Source organism: Saccopteryx bilineata, chromosome 3 (assembly GCF_036850765.1).
Source record: "Saccopteryx bilineata isolate mSacBil1 chromosome 3, mSacBil1_pri_phased_curated, whole genome shotgun sequence".
In the NCBI taxonomy this organism is placed as follows: Eukaryota; Metazoa; Chordata; class Mammalia; order Chiroptera; family Emballonuridae; genus Saccopteryx; species Saccopteryx bilineata.
In genome coordinates, this window is record NC_089492.1 from 130636992 (window position 1) to 130656511 (window position 19520).

The 19520-nt window shown below is 49.4% G+C and overlaps 1 protein-coding gene and 1 non-coding gene across 6 annotated transcripts in view; both read left to right on the forward strand.

Moving 5' to 3' along the window:
• Positions 1–19520, forward strand: part of TET3 (tet methylcytosine dioxygenase 3) — a 121576-nt gene that overhangs the window by 94002 nt on the left and 8054 nt on the right. For all 5 annotated transcript variants that reach the window (XM_066267410.1, XM_066267411.1, XM_066267412.1 and 2 more), the window contains 5 exons: positions 3737–3945; positions 5410–5560; positions 8615–8704; positions 9183–9320; positions 18596–18932. In XM_066267410.1, the coding sequence (XP_066123507.1) occupies positions 3737–3945; positions 5410–5560; positions 8615–8704; positions 9183–9320; positions 18596–18932 (925 nt within the window). The remainder of the gene's footprint in view (positions 1–3736; positions 3946–5409; positions 5561–8614; positions 8705–9182; positions 9321–18595; positions 18933–19520) is intronic.
• On the forward strand, positions 12754–12829 carry TRNAD-AUC (transfer RNA aspartic acid (anticodon AUC)). Its single transcript has one exon. It is a non-coding gene; the product is annotated as a tRNA-Asp (tRNA).

The following is a 19520-nucleotide window of genomic DNA, read 5'->3' on the forward strand; positions in this document are numbered from 1 at the left end:
TCCCACCAGTGAGCTGCCCTGGCACTGAGCACTGAGCAAAGGTTGGCAATGGTGCCTCGAAAACCCTAGTCACAGGGACCTCTGTCTTACCAGTGCCTGCAGGTGTATGCTAGTGCCATGATATGCCCAGGTCCATGCGTGGGAAGCCAGCTGATCATGCAGAGAGTTCTAACACACATGTGACTTAACAGCATGTTTATGTGTTACTGATCCCAAAAGACAGTTTAAAAATAATCATATAAATGATGCTTTACCATTATTGCTATGGCTCAAAGCAGGAACTCATGTCCCCGAGATATGTTTCATTTAGCACATAAGGCTTCCTTAAAAATTTTGAAGGAAATTCTGATACGTGATACAACAGGGACAAACTTTGAAGACATTATGCTAAGTGAAATAAGCCAGGCACAAAGGGGCATATATTATGTGATTCCACTTGTGTGAGGTACCCAGAGAGGTCAGACTCATGGACTGATATTAAGTAAAATTGTGATTACCAAGGTCTAGGTCTGGGGAAAATAGGGAATTAGTGTTTAATGGGTACAGAGTTTCTGTTTTGGAGGATGGAAAAGTTCTGGAGATGGAAAAATTCTGATGATGGTTTTGCAACAGTATGAATGTACCTTAATTTAGCCTCTGAACTGTACACTTAAGAATAGCTAAAATGGTAAATTTTATGTCATGGATATTTTACCACAATAAAAAATTTGGATTTACAGCTTTTTTATTTATTGATTTTAGAGAGAGAGGAAGAGATTTATTTTTCCATTTATGCATTCATTGGTTGAATCTTGTATGTGCCCTAACTGGGAATCGAACTCGCAACCTTGACATATCAGGATGACATTCTAACCAACTGAGCTACCTGGCCAAGGCTAAAAAAATTGGATTTGGTGCCCACATCTTTCTAAGGGAGATTTCACATAATCATCTGAATTTCTATTTTCTTCTTGCAAAATTGCACAAGGTAGGTGCATTACGCTGGAATTCCCTTTAAGCAGTGGTTGATGAAGAGGAGGCCTGCCTTCCTCCTTTTGAAGATGCAAGTGCTTTTCACTTTACCATGGTCCACACTACTTCCTAGACTTATATCTGACCCATTTTCCTCCTTTATGTCACCTGCCTGAATGCCCCTTCAACACTGACATACTCATGACCAAGTATGTCTCCAGCTCAGGCACCTCCTGTCCTCTAGACCCACTCTGTTGGGCCTACTGGAAACAGCCACTCAGGTGTTCCAAAGAACCTCGACCCTGGCAATTTCCCCGTCAACAACCCCCTACCAGTAACAACCAGTAAACAACACCTACTCACACTCCTACACCGCAAAACATGGAAGTCACTTAAGACTTCCCTGTCCCTCAATTCCTGTAGTCAGGTGGTCCCAAAGTCACCTTTCCCCAAAATGTCTCTGGAATCCATTCTGTTTCCTTTTTTATTGCCCACTGCCCTAGTTCAGGACTTTGTGCTTGTATTATGTCTGTGGTCTCCCAGCCTCCCCCCTTTCTACAGCATGAAGCTATGTATTAAGTCTCCTGCTTATAGTCCCTGGAACCCTCACCGTGAGTCTTTGTCCCTCGGTCTGCCACTCAGAATCCTTCCCGTTCTCCTCGCTTCATAGGCGCCACCTACATCTTATCTGGCTATAGAGGTACTTGGGATGCTTAGGGGACATCCATCCTCTTTCTCCGGCTCCCAGGACCCTGGCCTTGAAACTGTGAGCCAGGACCGTGGTTTAGAGTGAACCTGGTGAGGAATGGCCACATACTGAGTTGCAGAGCAGTGTAGTGTTCAAGGCCCTTGCTTTTTAGTCAGCAGCCTTATTGAGATGTAATTCACATACCATCCTATCGACCCATTGAAAGTATATCATTCAGCCTGGCCTGTGGTGGCACAGTAGATAGATCATCCACCTGGAATGCTGAGGTCACCGGTTTGAAACCCTAGCCTTGCCTGGTCAAGGCACATATGACAAGCAACCAATGAACAATTAAAGTGAAGCAACTATGAGTTGATACCTCTTGCCCCTCTGTAAGTCAATAAATAAAGTCTTTAAAATAACACACATATAATTCAGTGGTTTTTTGGTATATTGCATTATTAATTTTTTTAAGTTGTAGTAAAATATGCATAACAAAATTTGTCATTTTAACCATTTTTAAGTGTGCAGTGACGTCAGCTACCTGCACATTGTTATGCAACTGTCACCACAATCTAACTTTTTCATTATTCCACTTTGGAATTCTCTACCCATTAAACGACCACTCTGAATTGCCTCTACCCCTCAGCACCGGGTAACCACCATTCTACTCTCTCTATATGAATTTGTCTATTCCAGGTACCTCATGTAAATGGAACTATACAATATTTGTCCTCTTGTGTCTGGCTTATTTCACTTAGCATTATCTCAAGGTTCATCCATGTTATAGCATGTGTCACAATTTCTTTTTAAGTGAGAGAGGGGGAGATGGTGATACAGACTCCTGCATGCGTCCTGACCAGATCCACTCAGCAACCCTTGTCTGGGGCCAATGCTCGAATCAGCCAAGCTATCCTCAGCACCTGGGGCCAACACTGGGACCAGCCAAGCCACTGGCTGAGAGGGGAGAAGAGAGAGAGAAGTGGGAGAGGGAGGGGAAGCGAAGTACATGGTTGCTTCCCTTGTGTGCCCTGACTGGGAATTGAACCTGGGACATCTGCACGCCAGGCTGACGCTCTATCATCTGAGCCAACAGGAAGGGCCTATCCTTCATTTCTAAGATTCAGTAACATTCCATTGTATGGCTGTGCCACATTGTATTTATCTATTCATCAGTTGGTGGACACTGCCTTTGGCTGTTGCAAATACTGCTGCTGAGAACATGGGCAATAAGTATCTGTTTGGGTCCCTGCTCTGGTTCCCTTGGTTACATTCCTCGGAGTGATTGACTAGTTATATGGCAATTGCATGTTTAGCTTTTTGAGATGCCAAAAACTGTTTCCCACAGCACCAAAGTCCTTGCTTTTTAACCAAAAACATACAGATATGCAGCACTTCCTCTGTAAATGTTTTAACACAATGTAAAATTCTCTTAATATATTTTGGCTTTATAATTTTATCTCTGTGTTTGTACTCCTGAATCTACATAAATCATTAATAACTTAGCCCAGTGGTAGTCAGCCGGATCCCTACCACCCACTAGTGGGCGTTCCCGCTTTCATGGTGGGCCATAGTGGAGCAACCAAAGTATAAATATAAAGATAGATTTAACTATAGTAAGTTGTTTTATAAAGATTTATTCTGCCAAACTTAGTGAAAATCCAACATAAAGTACTTGGTAAGCATATAATAATAAAACTATTATTATATGCTTTAACTTGCTATAATTCTGCTTTATAAATTTTATAAAGTAAAGGTACTTCCCTACTTTATAAATAACCATTACTATGGAACTGGTGGGCAGTTAGAAAATTTTACTACTGACAGAGATACAAAAGTGGGTGGTAGGTATAAAAAGGTTGACCACCCCTGACTTAGCTTTTGTGATATTTTTTATTTTCTTCTTTAAAAAATAACTTTTGTGTTTTTCGTTCCCTAATTATAACGATCTCAGCCTCTGTGGTTGTGACACCCCCAGGACACTGCCCTAAAGACCCGCACCCCCAGGGGTGGTCGGCAGAGGGGCGGGGTGTGCAGAGGATTGTGGATGCCTGGCTCCCGTGGGTAACGGCGCCTGCCCCGCCCGCATCCCTGCAGGTGATCCGCAGGCACACGCTGGAGGAGAAGCTGCTGTGCCTGGTGCGGCACCGGGCGGGCCACCACTGCCAGAACGCCGTGATCGTCATCCTCATCCTGGCCTGGGAGGGCATCCCCCGCAGCCTCGGAGACACCCTCTACCAGGAGCTCACGGACACCCTCCGGAAGTACGGGAACCCCACCAGCCGGAGATGTGGCCTCAACGACGAGTACGTGGGCAGGGTCTGGGCAGCAGGTGCAGGGGCTTGGGCTCCCTTGGGGATGGCTCTGTGTGTCCTGCAGAGTTAGGCCTGGGGTGGAAGGAATGCTCACCCCTGGATTCACACCAGGGTTCTTGTCCTGGCTGGGGAGGGCCCTTGATGTGGCTCAGCTTTGCTGTGTTGCCCCCATCGACTCTGAGGGTCTAAGAATGGTAACAAAAGTGAAAAGGTGTGTGTAAGTGCCCCACTAATACAGAGTATCAATGTATGCACAAAACTTACCCTTATAGGGTTTTTTCCTCCATTTTTTACATTAAGGTACTTCTACTTACAGTAAAATTCATCCTCCGAGAGACACATTTGAGAGAAGTTTTGATGAATGTTTACAGTCATGTAGCCACAACCATCATAATCAAGATATAGAACAGTTCTATCATTCAAAAGAATTTCCTCGTGCCCTTCCCCCATTCCAGCAACCACCAACCTTTTTTCAGTCCCTATAGGTTTGCCTTTTCAAGAATGTTATATACATGGGCTGATACAAAGGGTAGCCCTTTGCATCTGAGCACAGTGCTTCCAAACCTCATCTGTGACTGTGTATCAGTAGCCTGTTTCTTTTCACCACTGGGTAGTACTCTGCCACCTGGATGTACCACAGTTTGTTCATAACCTGAGTTAAAGAGCGTTTGGGTTGTTTCTGGGTTTCATTAAGGGTTGAATTGTAATGTCTGTATTTGTATAACGGCCTGTCAGTACCTGGGTCTGCAGGAAGCAGGCATGTTCAAACCTTGTGGTTCATGTCATTCCCCTGGCCGTGTGCCCTGTGTTAGAGCTAGTCTAGATATCAGAGTTAAGGCAAAATATAAATCTTACTTTTTTGTTTTTGCGAGCAACAGGAAGGGGGAGAGAAGGAGAAGCATCAACTCATAATTGCGGCACTTTAGTCGTTCATCAATTGCTTCTCATACATGCCTTGACTGGGGGTCTCCCGCCAAGCCAGTGACCCCTCGGTCAAGCCAGCAACCCCATGGTCAAGCTGGTGAGCCTGTGCTCAATCTAGTGACCCCACGCTCAAGCTAGCGAGCCTGTCCTCAAGTGGGCAACCTAGGAGTTTCGAACCTGGGACCTCAGTGTCTCAGGTTGACGCTCTGTCCACTGTGCCACCGCCGGTCAGGCAGACCTTACTGTTTTTTTGCCTGGATCCTTTCCACCTATATGAAACAACCCATGTGCTTCTCCCAACAGACTTGGGCCTCCAGACTCAGGACTGGGAATGTGATAGGCTGCAGAGAAATGGCTTTTTACCCATGATACTGGGGAAAGAAGTCAAGGATGGGAAAGGATGTGGCCCCAATCACTGGGAATCTACTGGATCCCAGGCCTCAGCAGGGCCTCCCCCTGAGGGAGGAGGAAGATTCTAGAACAAAACAAACAAAAAAAGTAACTATGCCTAACATGAGATGTATGTTGCAGCCGGACCTGCGCTTGCCAAGGCAAAGACCCCAACACCTGTGGTGCCTCCTTCTCCTTTGGCTGTTCCTGGAGCATGTATTTCAACGGCTGCAAATATGCTCGGAGCAAGACACCTCGCAAGTTCCGCCTGGCAGGGGACAACCCCAAAGAGGTGAGGAGCTCACAGGGAGCAGCGAAGCCCTCCCACTAGCCCAGTTGCACCTGGTGTCTCAGATTGTCCAGGTGGGAGGTGGGGTTAACACACCACACTCAGATGTACAGAAAATGGAACTTGCTTTGTTTTTGGTTGTTGTTGATTTTTTTTTTGTTTGTTTTTTGTGACAGAGAGAGAGAGAGACAGCGAGAGGGACAGATAGGGACAGACAGATAGGAAGGGAGAGAGATGAGAAGCATCAGTTCTTCATTGTGGCTCCTTAGTCTCCTTAGTTGTTCATTGATTGCTTTCTCATATATGCCTTGACTGGGGGCCACAGCAGAGCAAGTAATCCCTTGCTCAAACCAGCGACCTTGGGCTCAAGCCGGTGAATCTGGGCTCAAGCCAGCAACATTGGGGTTTTGAACCTGAGTTTTCTGCATCCCAGTTCAATGCTCTATCCCATGTGCCACTGCCTGGTCAGGCTGCTTTGTTTTTGTTTTGTTTTTAACTGATCTGATCTTGTTGCACCATAAGGTTATGTGAGGAATGCATGGAGAGATTCAATGAGTGAGAAATTAGGCTCCCCACTTAGAAGTGCTTCAGACTCTTCCAGTTTAAAACAGTCTCTTTAAAGTAAATATTCAAATTTCTCATCGGGGCCCTGGCCAGTTGGCTCAGTGGTAGAGCGTCGGCCTGGCATGCAGAAGTCCCAGGTTCGATTCCCGGCCAGGGCACACAGGAGAGGCGCCCATCTACTTCTCCACCCCTCCCCCTCTCCTTCCTCTCTGTCTCTCTCTTCCCCTCCCGCAGCTGAAGCTCCATTGGAGCAAAGGATGGCCTGGGCGCTGGGGATGGCTCTATGGCCTCTGCCCCAGGCGCTAGAGTGGCTCTGGTCGTGACAGAGCGATGCCCCAGATGGGCAGAGCATCGCCCCCTGGTGGGCAGAGCGTCGCCCCCTGGTGGGCGTGCCGAGTGGATCCCGGTCGGGCGCATGTGAGAGTCTGTCTGACTGCCTCCCCATTTCCAGCTCCAGAAAAATACAAAAAAAAAAAAAAAAAAATTTCTCATCGGAATTTGACCCCTTTAAAGGGTAATTTCTCCCCTCCATTCTTTCCAAGACCTCTGTCTGGGTCTGGAAGTTGTAACAGGAAGAGGGCTTCGGGGCCAGTGCCAGACTCCAGTATCCCTCATCCTCTCTAGTAGCTGGGCGGACATCTGTGTAGTGGTCCAGTTTTCTCTTTACTAGGGGCCTAGGGGCCTAGCCCGCTCCTTGGGCACTGGGCTGCCATCCACGTGGTACAGCCTCTAGGTCTGAGGCCTCCTCTCTGCGGTCTCCTCATTGGAGGCCAGGCCTCCTTCCCAACCCAGTGACAACAGAACAAGGGTCTCCACTGCCAGCTGTGCTCAGGCTGTGGGAACCAGGAGCACCAAATCAGGCCACCTCCCACTTCCCCTCTGTTGCCTATGTGACGAAGACCACCAGAGAGGTGGTCTCCAGTCAGAGTTCCAAATGCAAAGAAGGCACAGGCCTGTATGGGCTCTCTGTCACTGTCCCTCCAGCCTCTGTGCTGCCCTGTCCCCCTTCCCCCGCTCCTGCCTGAGCTCCTACAAGGTGGCATTCTGGGTCCCTTTGCTGGGTTCCAGGCAACATCTTGACTTCAGCCACTATGTCTCAAATCTCTCCTAACTGCTTGAACCAGAGGGGCCTTCCCCCTTTTCTGTGGGCGGGAACTCCCCTGGGGACACATTTGTTTTATACCACAAATAAATTTTTATGCTCAGAGTTCCAGCTTTGCTTTTCAGAAGTGAAAGGAAGCATTTCAAATTTAGAACCTTTTTTTCCTTAAAGCCTGGCTATTCGACTATTGCGTAAGCTAGTCTGATAGTCTAATTTGACGCAGGACTTTTATTTAGAATAGCGTCTGCTCTCCCCAGAAGCAGCAAGTGCAGTCGCTTCAATGAGCCACTGAGAACTAGGAGTTACCCAGAATGCTAGTGCATTTGATTTAATTTTTCACAAATACTCCCGTGTTCCATCAGCTCCCATTTCCTGTGCACATACTAAGTGCTGGGTATTTGCCCAGCACCTCGCAGGTGTCTCAGTTAATTTCACGAAGCCCTGATGGACCTAGGCATGTTACTCCTGACTTTCCAGGTGAGGCACGTGACTTGCCTAAGGCCATATGGCAGTAATGCTGAAGTCAGGGTTTAAGCCCAGGTGCGTGTCTCCGCAGAGCTTTGAGCCTCGTCTCGTGCTATGCTGGCTTCGGGCCTCCGGTGCCGGCAGCAGCACTTGGCTGACACCCCTGGGAGGTGCAGTCATGGATGGCAGCCACTGGGCTTGCGCTTCCATTTCTAAGTCTATGCCTAAGTCAGAGTCTTGGCTCTTTCTTTTTTTTTTTTTTGTATTTTTCTGAACTGGAAACGGGGAGAGACAGTCAGACAGACTCCCGCATGCGCCTGACCGGGATCCACCTGGCACGCCCACCAGGGGCCATGCTCTGCCACCAAGGGGCGATGCTCTGCCCCTCCGGGGCGTCGCTCTGCCGCGACCAGAGCCACTCTAGCACCTGGGGCAGAGGCCAAGGAGCCATCCCCAGTGCCCGGGCCATCTTTGCTCCAGTGGAGCCTCGGCTGTGGGAGGGGAAGAGAGAGACAGAGAGGAAGGAGAGGGGGAGGGGTGGAGAAGCAGATGGGCGCTTCTCCTGTGTGCCCTGGCCGGGAATCGAACCCAGGACTTCTGCACACCAGGCCAACGCTCTACCACTGAGCCAACCGGCCAGGGCCTGCAAGAACCATTTCTATGTGGTCGAGCAGCCCTGGGTGAGAAGAGCAGTGGCCTAGCAGTCAGGACGACTGGCAGTGGCTTTTCCTGGTGTATTCCAGCCTCTCCAACTTTAAAACAGACATGCCACCATACCCCTCAGAAGGAACGCTCAAATGCCTGGTGGCACCTTGTTCCTGTCCTGCCAGAGGAAGCCCAGTGATGGTTCTGGAGCGATGGCCAGTTTCCAGGGTGCAGAGCTGGCCAGGCAGGCTCTCTGGATGTGACTGCTCTTCTCTCCACAGGAAGAAGTGCTGCGGAAGAGTTTCCAGGACCTGGCCACCGAAGTCGCTCCACTGTACAAGCGGCTGGCCCCCCAGGCCTACCAGAACCAGGTACTGAGCCCTGGGCCCTCGTCCTCCCACCTGTCATCTACATCTCTGCCCAGGCTCCCTGAAGTAGGGTGATGCGGGTGGGCTCCTCAGCGCTTGCAGGAGAGGCCCAGCCAGAGGTGGAGCAGCGACATCCTCCTCTGATAGGCCACCTTTCCACACCACACTGACTGTAACCCAGACCATCTCTCTTCCGTCCCTGTTCTTACTCCCCCTCCTCCACCCCTGGATTCTCCCCGTCATCACCTCTAATCTAAGGTGTGCAGCACTCAAAAAGAACCATTTCTATGTGTTCTGAGTGGCACATAAAGTGCCCCCGCCACGAGAAACAAGGGGGACTTGAGAAAACCTCCACCGTGCAGCCAAGGGCAAGGCGGCCGTGATCCTTAACTCCCTCCCCCGAGACCTGGCCTACACAGGTACATGATCAGGGCCACTCACCTCAGGTCACATGAGCAGCTCTCCTTGGTCATCCACACAGGTGACCAATGAGGAAATAGCGATCGACTGCCGCCTGGGGCTGAAGGAAGGGCGGCCCTTCTCGGGGGTCACGGCCTGCATGGACTTCTGTGCCCACGCCCACAAGGACCAGCACAACCTCTACAATGGCTGCACAGTGGTAAGGAAGCTTGCATCTTGTCACAGCCCCAGCTCCGGGACCATCCTGGGAGGGGCCGACTAGGCTGTGCAGATGGGTAGGCTCGAGAGGGCAGGGAGGGGGGCCTAGAGACAGATTCTCAGACTCTGGGGCTGCCCTGCAGACCACCTGCTCCTGCCCACCTTTTTTTTTTTTCTTCATTTTATAGAGACAGAGAGTCAGAAGGATAGACAAGGACAGACAGACAGGAACGGAGAGAGATGAGAAGCATCAGTCACTAGTTTTTCGTTGCAACACCTTAGTGGTTCATTGATTGCTTTCTCATATGTGCCTTGACCGTGTGGCTACAGCAGACTGAGTAACCCCTTGCTGGAGCCAGCAACTTTGGGTCCAAGCTGGTGAGCTTTTGCTCAAACCAGATGAGCCCATGCTCAAGCTGGTGACCTCGGGGTCTTGAACCTGGGTCTTCTGCATCCCAGTCCGACGCTCTATCCACTGCGCCACCACCTAGTCAGGCTCCTGCCCACCTTTCTGAGAAAACCCCGACCAGATCGTGGACAGGGCTTGCCTTCTTTTCTGTGACTAGGTAGATGCTACTGAATGCAGCCCCTTGGGTACCTGGAGCCTCCGTAATCTAAAGTGTGGTTACAGATCTCTGGGGACACTTGGACTTAAACCCAAACACCCTCTCGATTCATGCATTGAGCAGACGTTTACTGTGCCTGGGTGTGGCTCTAGATGCCAGGGAATAAACTTCACACAAACCTTCCCAAGTATGTGATACACTGTCTGGTGACAATGAAGGCTGTGAGGAAGAGATGACAGTGGGTATGGGATGAAGTGATAGGAGATATTTTAGAAGCAGAGAGGCCTCTCCGAGGGAGGACACCCGAGCTGGGATGAGAAGGGAGTGAGAGTGAGGAGCTGACGCCTGGGGTGGAGTGCTCCAGGCAGAAGGGCCAGCACAGCGGCTGGGGGGGGGGGGGACAAGGGGAGAAGGGTGGGCAGGGTCCAGGGCACAGGGAGCGTGGAGACCCTGCAGGGCTGTGGGCCGTGCTCTAAGTATGATGGGAAGTCCCTGCAGGCTCTTCAGCTGGGATTGGTAAAACACATTCTCTTGCTCTCGCAGTTGGAGAAGAAAGTATGTGGGATGGGGGGAGGGGGAAAGAACCGGAGAAAGGCCAGGTAGGAAGTTAGGATAGTTGTCTAGGCCAGAGGTCACAGGGCTTGGGCAGGAGTGAGAGTGGGGAAAGGGGGTAGTTGGGGAAATGTGGATGATTGTGAAGATGTGGCATTTGCTGGTGGACTAGATTAGGGTGAGAGGGAGGAGACTGGAGGACCATGCCCAGGTTTCTAGCGTGAGCCACCTGAGTGAGTGGTGCTGTTATTCACTGAGATAAAGAATAATGGGCGGCCTGACCTGTGGTGGCGCAGTGGATAAAAGCGTCAACCTGGAACGCTGAGGTTGCTGGTTCGAAACCCTGGGCTTGCCTGGTCAAGGCACGTATGGGAGTTGATGCTTCCTGCTCCTCCCCATTCTTTCTCCCTTTTTCTCTCTCTCTCTAAAAATGAATGAATAAAAATCTCAAAAAAAATAATAATGGGCGAACATCAGTTTTGGGGTGAAAAATCAAGAGTTCTGTTTTGAGATACCTGCTAGATGTCTGGATGGAGTGTGGAACAGGCAAGGGAGAGGAAGAATGTGGAGGAAGGAACTGGGGCTGGAGAGCATGTAGTTCCTGCTTAGAGCATGAGGCTGGCTGCAGTCAACAGGAGTCCCAGGTTCGAATCCCGGCCAAGGCACACAGGAGAAGCGCCCATCTGCTTCTCCACCCCTCCCCCTCTCCTTTCTCTCTGTCTCTCTCTTCCTCTCCCGCAGCCAAGGCTCCATTGGAGCAAAGCTGGCCCGGGCACTGGGGGTGGCTCCATGGCCTCTGCCTCGGGCGCTGGAATGGCTCTGGTTGCAGAGGAGTCAGAGAGATCTGGGCTTGAGTGGAGCATCCTGGAAGGGATGTGGCCAGCTTTCTCCTCTGTGTTCTAGCGAGGTGCTGGGCAGACAGCGCTCCTGAGGGGCTGAGGAAGAGCCAGGAGCTGCAGCACATTCATTTGAAAGGAGCCTCCTGAGTCTGCTGTAGCTGTGTCCCCATGGAGAGTGGCGACCCAACTGTAGGGTTTCTGTTCTCCACCTTGTCTTTATCTCTGTCCAAGGCTGAGAAACAAGATAGGGCAGGCCCCTGTCTGCACTCTATGGTGAGGGTGTCTAGCTGGCATAAAGAGAAAGGGGGCCCTCCAGGCTAGGAGAGGGCAGGGAAGGAGGACGGGCACCAGGAGAAAGGAGCATGGAGAAGTTATTTGGATCTCAGAGCTTTTAGAGTTTGGAGTGAAAGAAAAGTAAACTTTCCAAAATGAACAGTATATTTTGCTAATTAAACAACTATTTATTGTAAAAATATTTAAATAGTATAAGAAACAGAAAGTATAAATAAAGTAAAAGTTGCCTGGAATCCTATAGAGACAACCAATGTAAGCATTGTTGTGACCATTCATTCAGATGCGTGTGTGTGTGTGTGTGTGTATGCATGTACAGCCAATGGTGGGAGTCAAATAATTTAACAACCAGTTCTCTTCCCTAATGACCATTTTAAGTATAAAAAAAGATATACTGCCCTGGCAGGTTGGCTCAGTGGTAGAGCGTTGGCCTGGCGTGCAGGAGTCCCGGGTTCGATTCCCGGCCAAGGCACACAGGAGAAGCGCCCATCTGCTTCTCCACCCCTCCCCCTCTCCTTCTTCTCTGTCTCTCTCTCTTCCCCTCCCACAGCCAAGGCTCCATTGGAGCAAAGATGGCCCGGGCGCTGGGGGTGGCTCCATGGCCTCTGCCTCGGGCGCTGGAATGGCTCTGGTTGCAACTGAGGAACGGTCCAGATGGGCAGAGCATCACCCCCTGGTGGGCATGCCAGGTGGATCCCAGTCGGGCGCATGCAGGAGTCTGACTGCCTCCCTGTTTCCAACTTCAGAAAAATACAAAAAAAAAAGAAAAAAAGATATACCAAAAGGCAGTTTATTATTTTATGCATTTAATACTTAAGTTTAAGACCAATAAAAGAAGTACACAAAACTAGATTATAAGAAAGTTTTAAAATATTAATTAAAAAATATTAAATAATACCTGACCAAAAAAACAATAAAACTTAAGATATTTCCAATGACAGCTTGTCCACCCCCTGGTGGTTTGGCACTTTTTCTCATTACATTATATGTTTGTTTACTGAACAAACGTGAGGGAATTAAAATGTAGGATTGCATCAAAGGTATAATGAGTTTTATGAAATGAATAAAGAAATATCACAAGCATAGTTCTGTCAATTATTTTTCACCTTTGGATGGAATGAACATTCCTGGGGGTGCTTAGAATACAGTGCTGCGCAGATGAACTTTAAAAAAGTAAGAAATGAGAGCCCTGGCCGGTTGGCTCAGCGGTAGAGCGTCTGCCTATCGTGCGGAGGACCCGGATTCGATTCCCGGCCAGGGCACACAGGAGAAGCGCCCATTTGCTTCTCCACCCCTCCGCCGCGCTTTCCTCTCTGTCTCTCTCTTCCCCTCCCGCAGCTGAGGCTCCATTGGAGCAAACATGGCCCGGGCGCTGGGGATGGCTCCTTGGCCTCTGCCCCAGGCGCTAGAGTGGCTCTGGTCGCAACATGGCGACGCCCAGGATGGGCAGAGCATCGCCCCCTGGTGGGCAGAGCGTCGCCCCACGGTGGGCGTGCCGGGTGGATCCCGGTTGGGCGCATGTGGGAGTCTGTCTGACTGTCTCTCCCTGTTTCCAGCTTCAGAAAAATACAAAAAAAAAAAAAAAAAAAAGGAAAAAAAAAAAAAGTAAGAAATGTAAATTTGTGATTTCCACATTGGGCGGCTGCCCAGGCGCCCACCTTAGAGAGAGCCCTGATTACAGGTGCCATTTTAACAACCGGTTCACCGAACTCAACAAAAAATTAGATACTGGTTCTGCCAAACTGATGAGAAACAGCTGAATCCCACCACTGTGAACAGCTGTATCAATTTCACACAGATGGGATCACATTATATGTACTCGCTGCTCCATGACCTGCTTTTCTTAACTCAGATACGTGGTGGCCAGCTTTCTGTGTCAGTGGCTGTAGGTTTACTTCAGCGTGTTCAAGGCAGTGTTTTTCAGCCTCTGGTCCAAGGACAGCTGCTGGGCCACCAGAAATTTTGTGCCAATCTGCAAAAGAGTTAACCACCCTGATTGATTATAAGGTCTATATATCAATGATTATAGACTCTATAGTCCAACAATTGAAGAACACTGCCCCCTATCAATGGACAATAAGTGCTTTCAGACTTCCCCTCTGTAAATCACAGCAAGAAGCCATCCTCACACAACCATGCAGTAGTGTGTCATCTCCTTGAGGTCCCAGGGCAAGAACAGTTACAGGCTTAGCGTGCTTATTCTCTGGTTACTTGCCAACAAAGGGTTTTCTCATCTTTCTAGTCTTTGCCTACCTGAGTGGCAAACATGACATCATTTTAATTTGTGTTTCTTTTATCACTAGAAAGGTTAAACATCCTTTCCTATTTTTCTTGCCCATTTTAATTCATCTTTGTGACTATCCTATTTATGTCCTTTACTTATTATTTTTTAACTGGTTTTTTATTAACTGGTATTTTTTGGCTGTATCTGTTGACATTTGTAAGGCACCTCCATATATCAAGGAGAGAAACACAGTTTCTGTTACATCTCAGCTTTGTCTTTTTCCTTTGCTTTCTTTATATCCTTGGGTTTTAGCAAATGGTAGGAAGCAGGTCAGTCTAGCCCGGGAAGTGTGCAAGGGTCTGGTTAGAGCAGAGTAAGTCTGAAGACATCAACTCTGGGAAGAAACATTCTCGGTATAGAATGTGATGCCAAAGGAGAAAGTGTTAAACAGTGGTAGTCAACCTGGTTCCTACCGCCCACTAGTGGGCGTTCCAGCTTTCATGGTGGGCGGTAGCGGAGCAACCAAAGTATAAATAAAAGGATAGATTTAACCATAGTAAGTTGTTTTATGAAGATTTATTCTGCCAAACTTAGTGAAAATTCGACATAAAGTACTTGGTAAGTAATTATTATTATGTGCTTTAACTTGCTGTAACTCTGCTTTATAATTTTTATAAAGTAAAGTTACTTCTCTACTTTATAAATCACCATTACTGTGGAATCGGTGGGTGGTTAGAAAATTTTACTACTAACAGAGATACAAAAGTGGGCGGTAGGTATAAAAAGGTTGACTACCCCTGGTGTAGATGATAGGATGAATACAGTTGATTTCATAGAATTGTTTAAGAATAAAACACCATAATCAAAATTGAAAGGTCAGTACACACTGGAAAACAGTATTGGTAACAAATGACAAAGGGAATGATACGAAGTTTATACTGCTCACAAAAATTAGGGGATATTTCAAAATGAACACGTGGCAATAAAATATCCCCTAGTTTTTGTGAGCAGTGTATATAAATAATTAAGAAATGAATAATCTATAAAATAGGCAAAAGGCATAAAACAAACAAAGAAAAAAGTTGTGTTAAAATGTACCTAGGAGCCCTGGCTAGTTGGCTCAGTGGTAGAGCATTGACCCAGTGTGAGGATGTCCCAGATTCAATTCCCGGTCAGGGCACACAGGAGAAGCAACCATGTGCTTCTCCACCCCTCCCCCTCTCGCTTCTCTCTGTCTCTCTCTTCCTCTCCTGCAGCCATGGTTCAATTGGAGTAAGTTGGCCCTGGGCAGTGAGGATTATTCCATGGCCTCTGCCTCAGGCTCTAGGAAGAGCTCAGTTGTTCACTGGGCAATGGGCTTTCTCCCATGGATCCCGATCGGGGTGCATGCTGGAGTCTGCCTCTCTGCCTCCCCTCCTCTCACTGAATTAAATAAACAAACAAACAAACAAACCCAGGATTTGTCTTTTTTTTTTCCCTGAAGCTGGACAGTCAGACTCCCGCATGCGCTCGACCGGGATCCACCCGGCACGCCCACCAGGGGGCGACGTTCTGCCCCTCCGGGGCGTCGCTCTGTCTCGACCAGAGCTACTCTAGCGCCTGGGGCAGAGGTCAAGGAGCCATCCCCAGCGCCTGGGCCATCTTTGCTCCAATGGAGCCTCGGCTGCGGGAGGGGAAGAGAGAGACAGAGAGGAAGGAGAGGGGGAGGGGTGGAGAAGCAGATGGGCGCTTCTCCTGTGTGCCCTGGCCGGGAATTGAACCCGGGACTTCTGCACGCCAGGCCGATGCTCTACCACTGAGCCAACCGGCCAGGACCCCCAGGATTTGTCTTTATCAGGTGTAATAAGAGATGAAGACAGAAATGATTGTCTTGAAGAAGTTTATATTCACAGAGCCCTAGAAATAGGAGGCACAGTAAGCCACAGGGCCCCATGAGGAAGCACCAGGGTCAGTGAAGAGGCAGAAGGAGTGAGGGGGAGAGCATGGTTCAGGGCCTTTAATGGGAGATTTTGTGGGAAGGAATGGGTAGAGCAGGGTAGGAAAACTGAGTAAGTTTAGGATTGGATAGTTTGAATAACTTCCGTGGGCTGTGGCCCTGGGTGATTTAGGACAGGGGGAATATTGGTATGTGAGACTTTGATAAAGGGGTTGGTTGGGGGTTTGAGCACTGGATTGGTTAGTTTGTATATCCAATGTGTACTCACAGGGGATCATTGCGTCTGTCTGTAGGAACTAGCTAGCCCTGGGAGGGGCAGTCCCTCTGAGATCAAGGCCCCAAAAGCAGGTCATCAAGATGACAGGAAAATAAGAAAAGATAGTCAACACAAGAGTAGAGAGTAGAACTCCTGCTGTTCCTGTCATGGGTCCAAGCAGCTTGGGCAGCTGGAGAGGCGGCGGCCAGGCAGCTCAGATCTGAGAAGGCTCTCTGGTTAAGCAGGAGCCTAAAGATCCACCTGTGGAAAATGGAGAAACTAAAAATGAGGGGGAGGCCAGCCTCCAATGACAGTAGGAAAAAGGGAAGTCTAACATCCTGTCTATGTGTCGTATCATTGGTCTCCCTCCCTTCTTGTACAGTCCAAAGGAATGTTTTTATAAACTCTTTCATAAATGCAAGTTTTTTAGTAGCTCTAAAACATTTTTGAAAAAGAAGTTCTAGCCCTGGCCGGTTGGCTCAGTGGTAGAGTGTCGGCCTGGCGTGCAGAAGTCCCGGGTTCGATTCCCGGCCAGGGCACACAGGAGAGGCACCCATCTGCTTCTCCACCCCTCCCCCTCTCCTTCCTCTCTGTCTCTCTCTTCCCCTCCCACAGCCGAGGCTCCACTGGAGCAAAGATGGCCCGGGTGCTGGGGATGGCTCTTTGGCCTCTGCCCCAGACACTAGAGTGGCTCTGGTCGCAACAGAGCGACGCCCCGGAGGGGCAGAGCATCGCCCCCTGGTGGGCAGAGCATCGCCCCCTGGTGGGCGTGCCAGGTGGATCCTGTCGGGCGCATGCAGGAGTCTGTTTGTCTCTCCCCGTTTCCGGCTTCAGAATTTAAAGAAACAAACAAACAAACAAACAAAAAAATAAAACAAAATAAGTTCTAGCCTGACCAGGCAGTGGCGCAGTGGATAGAGCGTCAGCCTGGAACACAGAGAACCCAGATTTTAAACCCGAGTTTGCCAGCTTGAGCGCGGGGTCACTGGCTTGAGCATGGGATCATAGACATGACCCCATAGTCACTGGCTTGAGCAAGGAGTCACTCACTCTGTTGTAGGCCCCCCCCCCAGGCAAGGCACATATGAGAAAGCAATCAATGAACAACTGAGGAGCCACAATGAAGAGCTGATGCTTCTCGTCTCCCTTCCGGTCTGTCTGTCCCTATCTGTCCCTCTCTCTGTCTCTGTCTCTTCCAAAAAAAAAATATTCTAGAAACATTTTTGAAAAAGAGAGAAGTCTACCTTGTCCCTTTTCATTTTTTAAGAGGTGAAATCATTTGCTGGTTTATTTTTTGGTACAACCAGAAAATAGCAGGATATTGAATAGGGGATGCTTTGCTGTCTTGGGTGTCAATTTAATACTCCGTAGATGGGGTGGTTGTTATATCCTGTAATATAAAGCATACTAAATGGCAATTTGGAATCAGTTATGCTTTTAACATGTCTGGAGCACTTTATTTTTATTTATTTATCTATTTTTATTAAGTGAGAGGAGGGGAGGCAGAGAGATAGACTCCTACATGTGCCCCCAACCAGGATCCACCTCGCAAGCCTGCTACTGGAATGCTCTGCCCATCTAGGGATGTTGCAGCAACCAAGCCACTTTTAGTGCCTGAGGCAGAGGCTCCACAGAGCCATCCTCAGCGCCCAGTGGAGCCATGGGGGTCGTGTTTATGATCCCACGCTCAAGCCAGCAACCCCACGCTCAAGCTAGTGAGCCTGCGCTCAAGCCTGATGAAACCTTGGGGTTTCAAACCTGGTCCTCACTGTCCTAGACCAACACTGTCCACTGTGCCACCACCTGGTCAGGCTGTTCCACTTATTTATGCATTTAGTAGTTGATTCTTATATGTGTCCTGACTGGGGATCAAACCCACAACCTTGGCATAGTGGGACAATGCTCTAACTAACTGAACTACCCAGTCAGGGCTTAAGAAGAATACTTCATGCAGAGAAGTATACTATATTTTAAAAACTGAAGTTATTACAGAACTGTATACATTATATCCTATTTCATTGACAGAAAGTGAGTGTGTGCATGCATATATGACCAACGTGCTTACAACAATTATTCCTGGGTAGTGGATTATAGAGATAATTTTTATTTCCTTTTTGCTGGCCTAAGTTTTCTGCAATCAGCACATGTAGTTTTTAATAAAAAAGGAAAAGTATTTCAAGAACAAAAGGAGGCTCAAGTGTTCAGAGCAAAGAGGATAATGGTGGGTGGTCTGAGACTCCTAGATTTAACCCAAGGACAATAATGCTGGTCTGGAGGGCGGAGCACATGTCCCAGTCCTCATCTGGCCCGCTGCCAACCATGTGTCCCTCATCCCCTCTCAGCCTTATTAAGATCACATGAGACAGTGTGAATAGAAATGCTTTGAAAGCTATAGAGCAGACTAAATGTTGGTGATGCTGTTACTCTATGAACCAAGACAGATGTGCTTTTTAGAAACCCTAAGAGGTAACAGGGAGGGAGCATTAGGACAGAGTGGATGGTTGGTGTTAAGGCTGTGTGGGTTAGGGGTGTCACCAACAGGGATACTCGGTCCCTCCTTCTAGTGCTGGGCTTCCGCAACTCTGTGCCCCTCCCTCTCTCTGCTGGGGCAGGTCTGCACCCTGACCAAGGAAGACAATCGCTGCGTGGGCAGGATTCCCGAGGATGAGCAGTTGCATGTGCTACCCCTGTACAAGATGGCCACCACGGATGAGTTTGGCAGTGAGGAAAACCAGAATGCCAAGGTGGGCAGCGGGGCCATCCAGGTGCTTACTGCCTTCCCGCGTGAGGTCCGGCGCCTGCCAGAACCGGCCAAGTCTTGCCGCCAGCGGCAGCTGGAAGCCAGGAAGGCAGCAGCTGAGAAGAAGAAGATTCAGAAAGAGAAACTGAGCACCCCAGAGAAGATCAAGCAGGAGGCCCTGGAGCTGGTCGGCGTTCCCACCGACCCAGGTGTGTGGGGAGCAGGCGCACACCGGGTGGCATTGGTGCTGTTGGGTGGTGGACCTGGATGGCTCCCTCGCTGCCCTCTTCCTGCCTCGGGGTAGAACTCCAGACAGAAAAGTTCTAGGGCCCCTCTCAGCCACCTGGGCCATCCCATTATGTAATCTCAGTTTTGTTAGGGTGATATCCACCGCAGCTCAGGTCCCCAAACCCGGTAGGAGACGCCTGGGGGCAAGTGCAAGGAGGCGCTGGTCTCCCCTCCAGCTGGCCCGCTGCCTCTCCGAGAGTCTGTGGAGGGCATCGGGGCTTCAGGACGTGGGCAGCAGATTGGGCCGACTCCCCCTTTGCCTGGTCCTTGTCCCTGAAGCGGCCGCACAAGGGGAGGTGTTTTGATTTGTGTAGTTCCCTGGGGTGGGGAGGAACAGTAGTGACACAGGGGCTGTGGGCTCTGTGAGCAGCTTCTCCGGGGCTTCAGTGGGTCTGGCGGGCCATGCTGAGCGGCCCCCAGAGTAAGTCCAGCCCCGCTTGTCTTGCCTGACCTGCAGAGGAAACCTCTGGGAGCGGGACCGGGAGGGTGCCACCCCCAGCCCTCCTGGC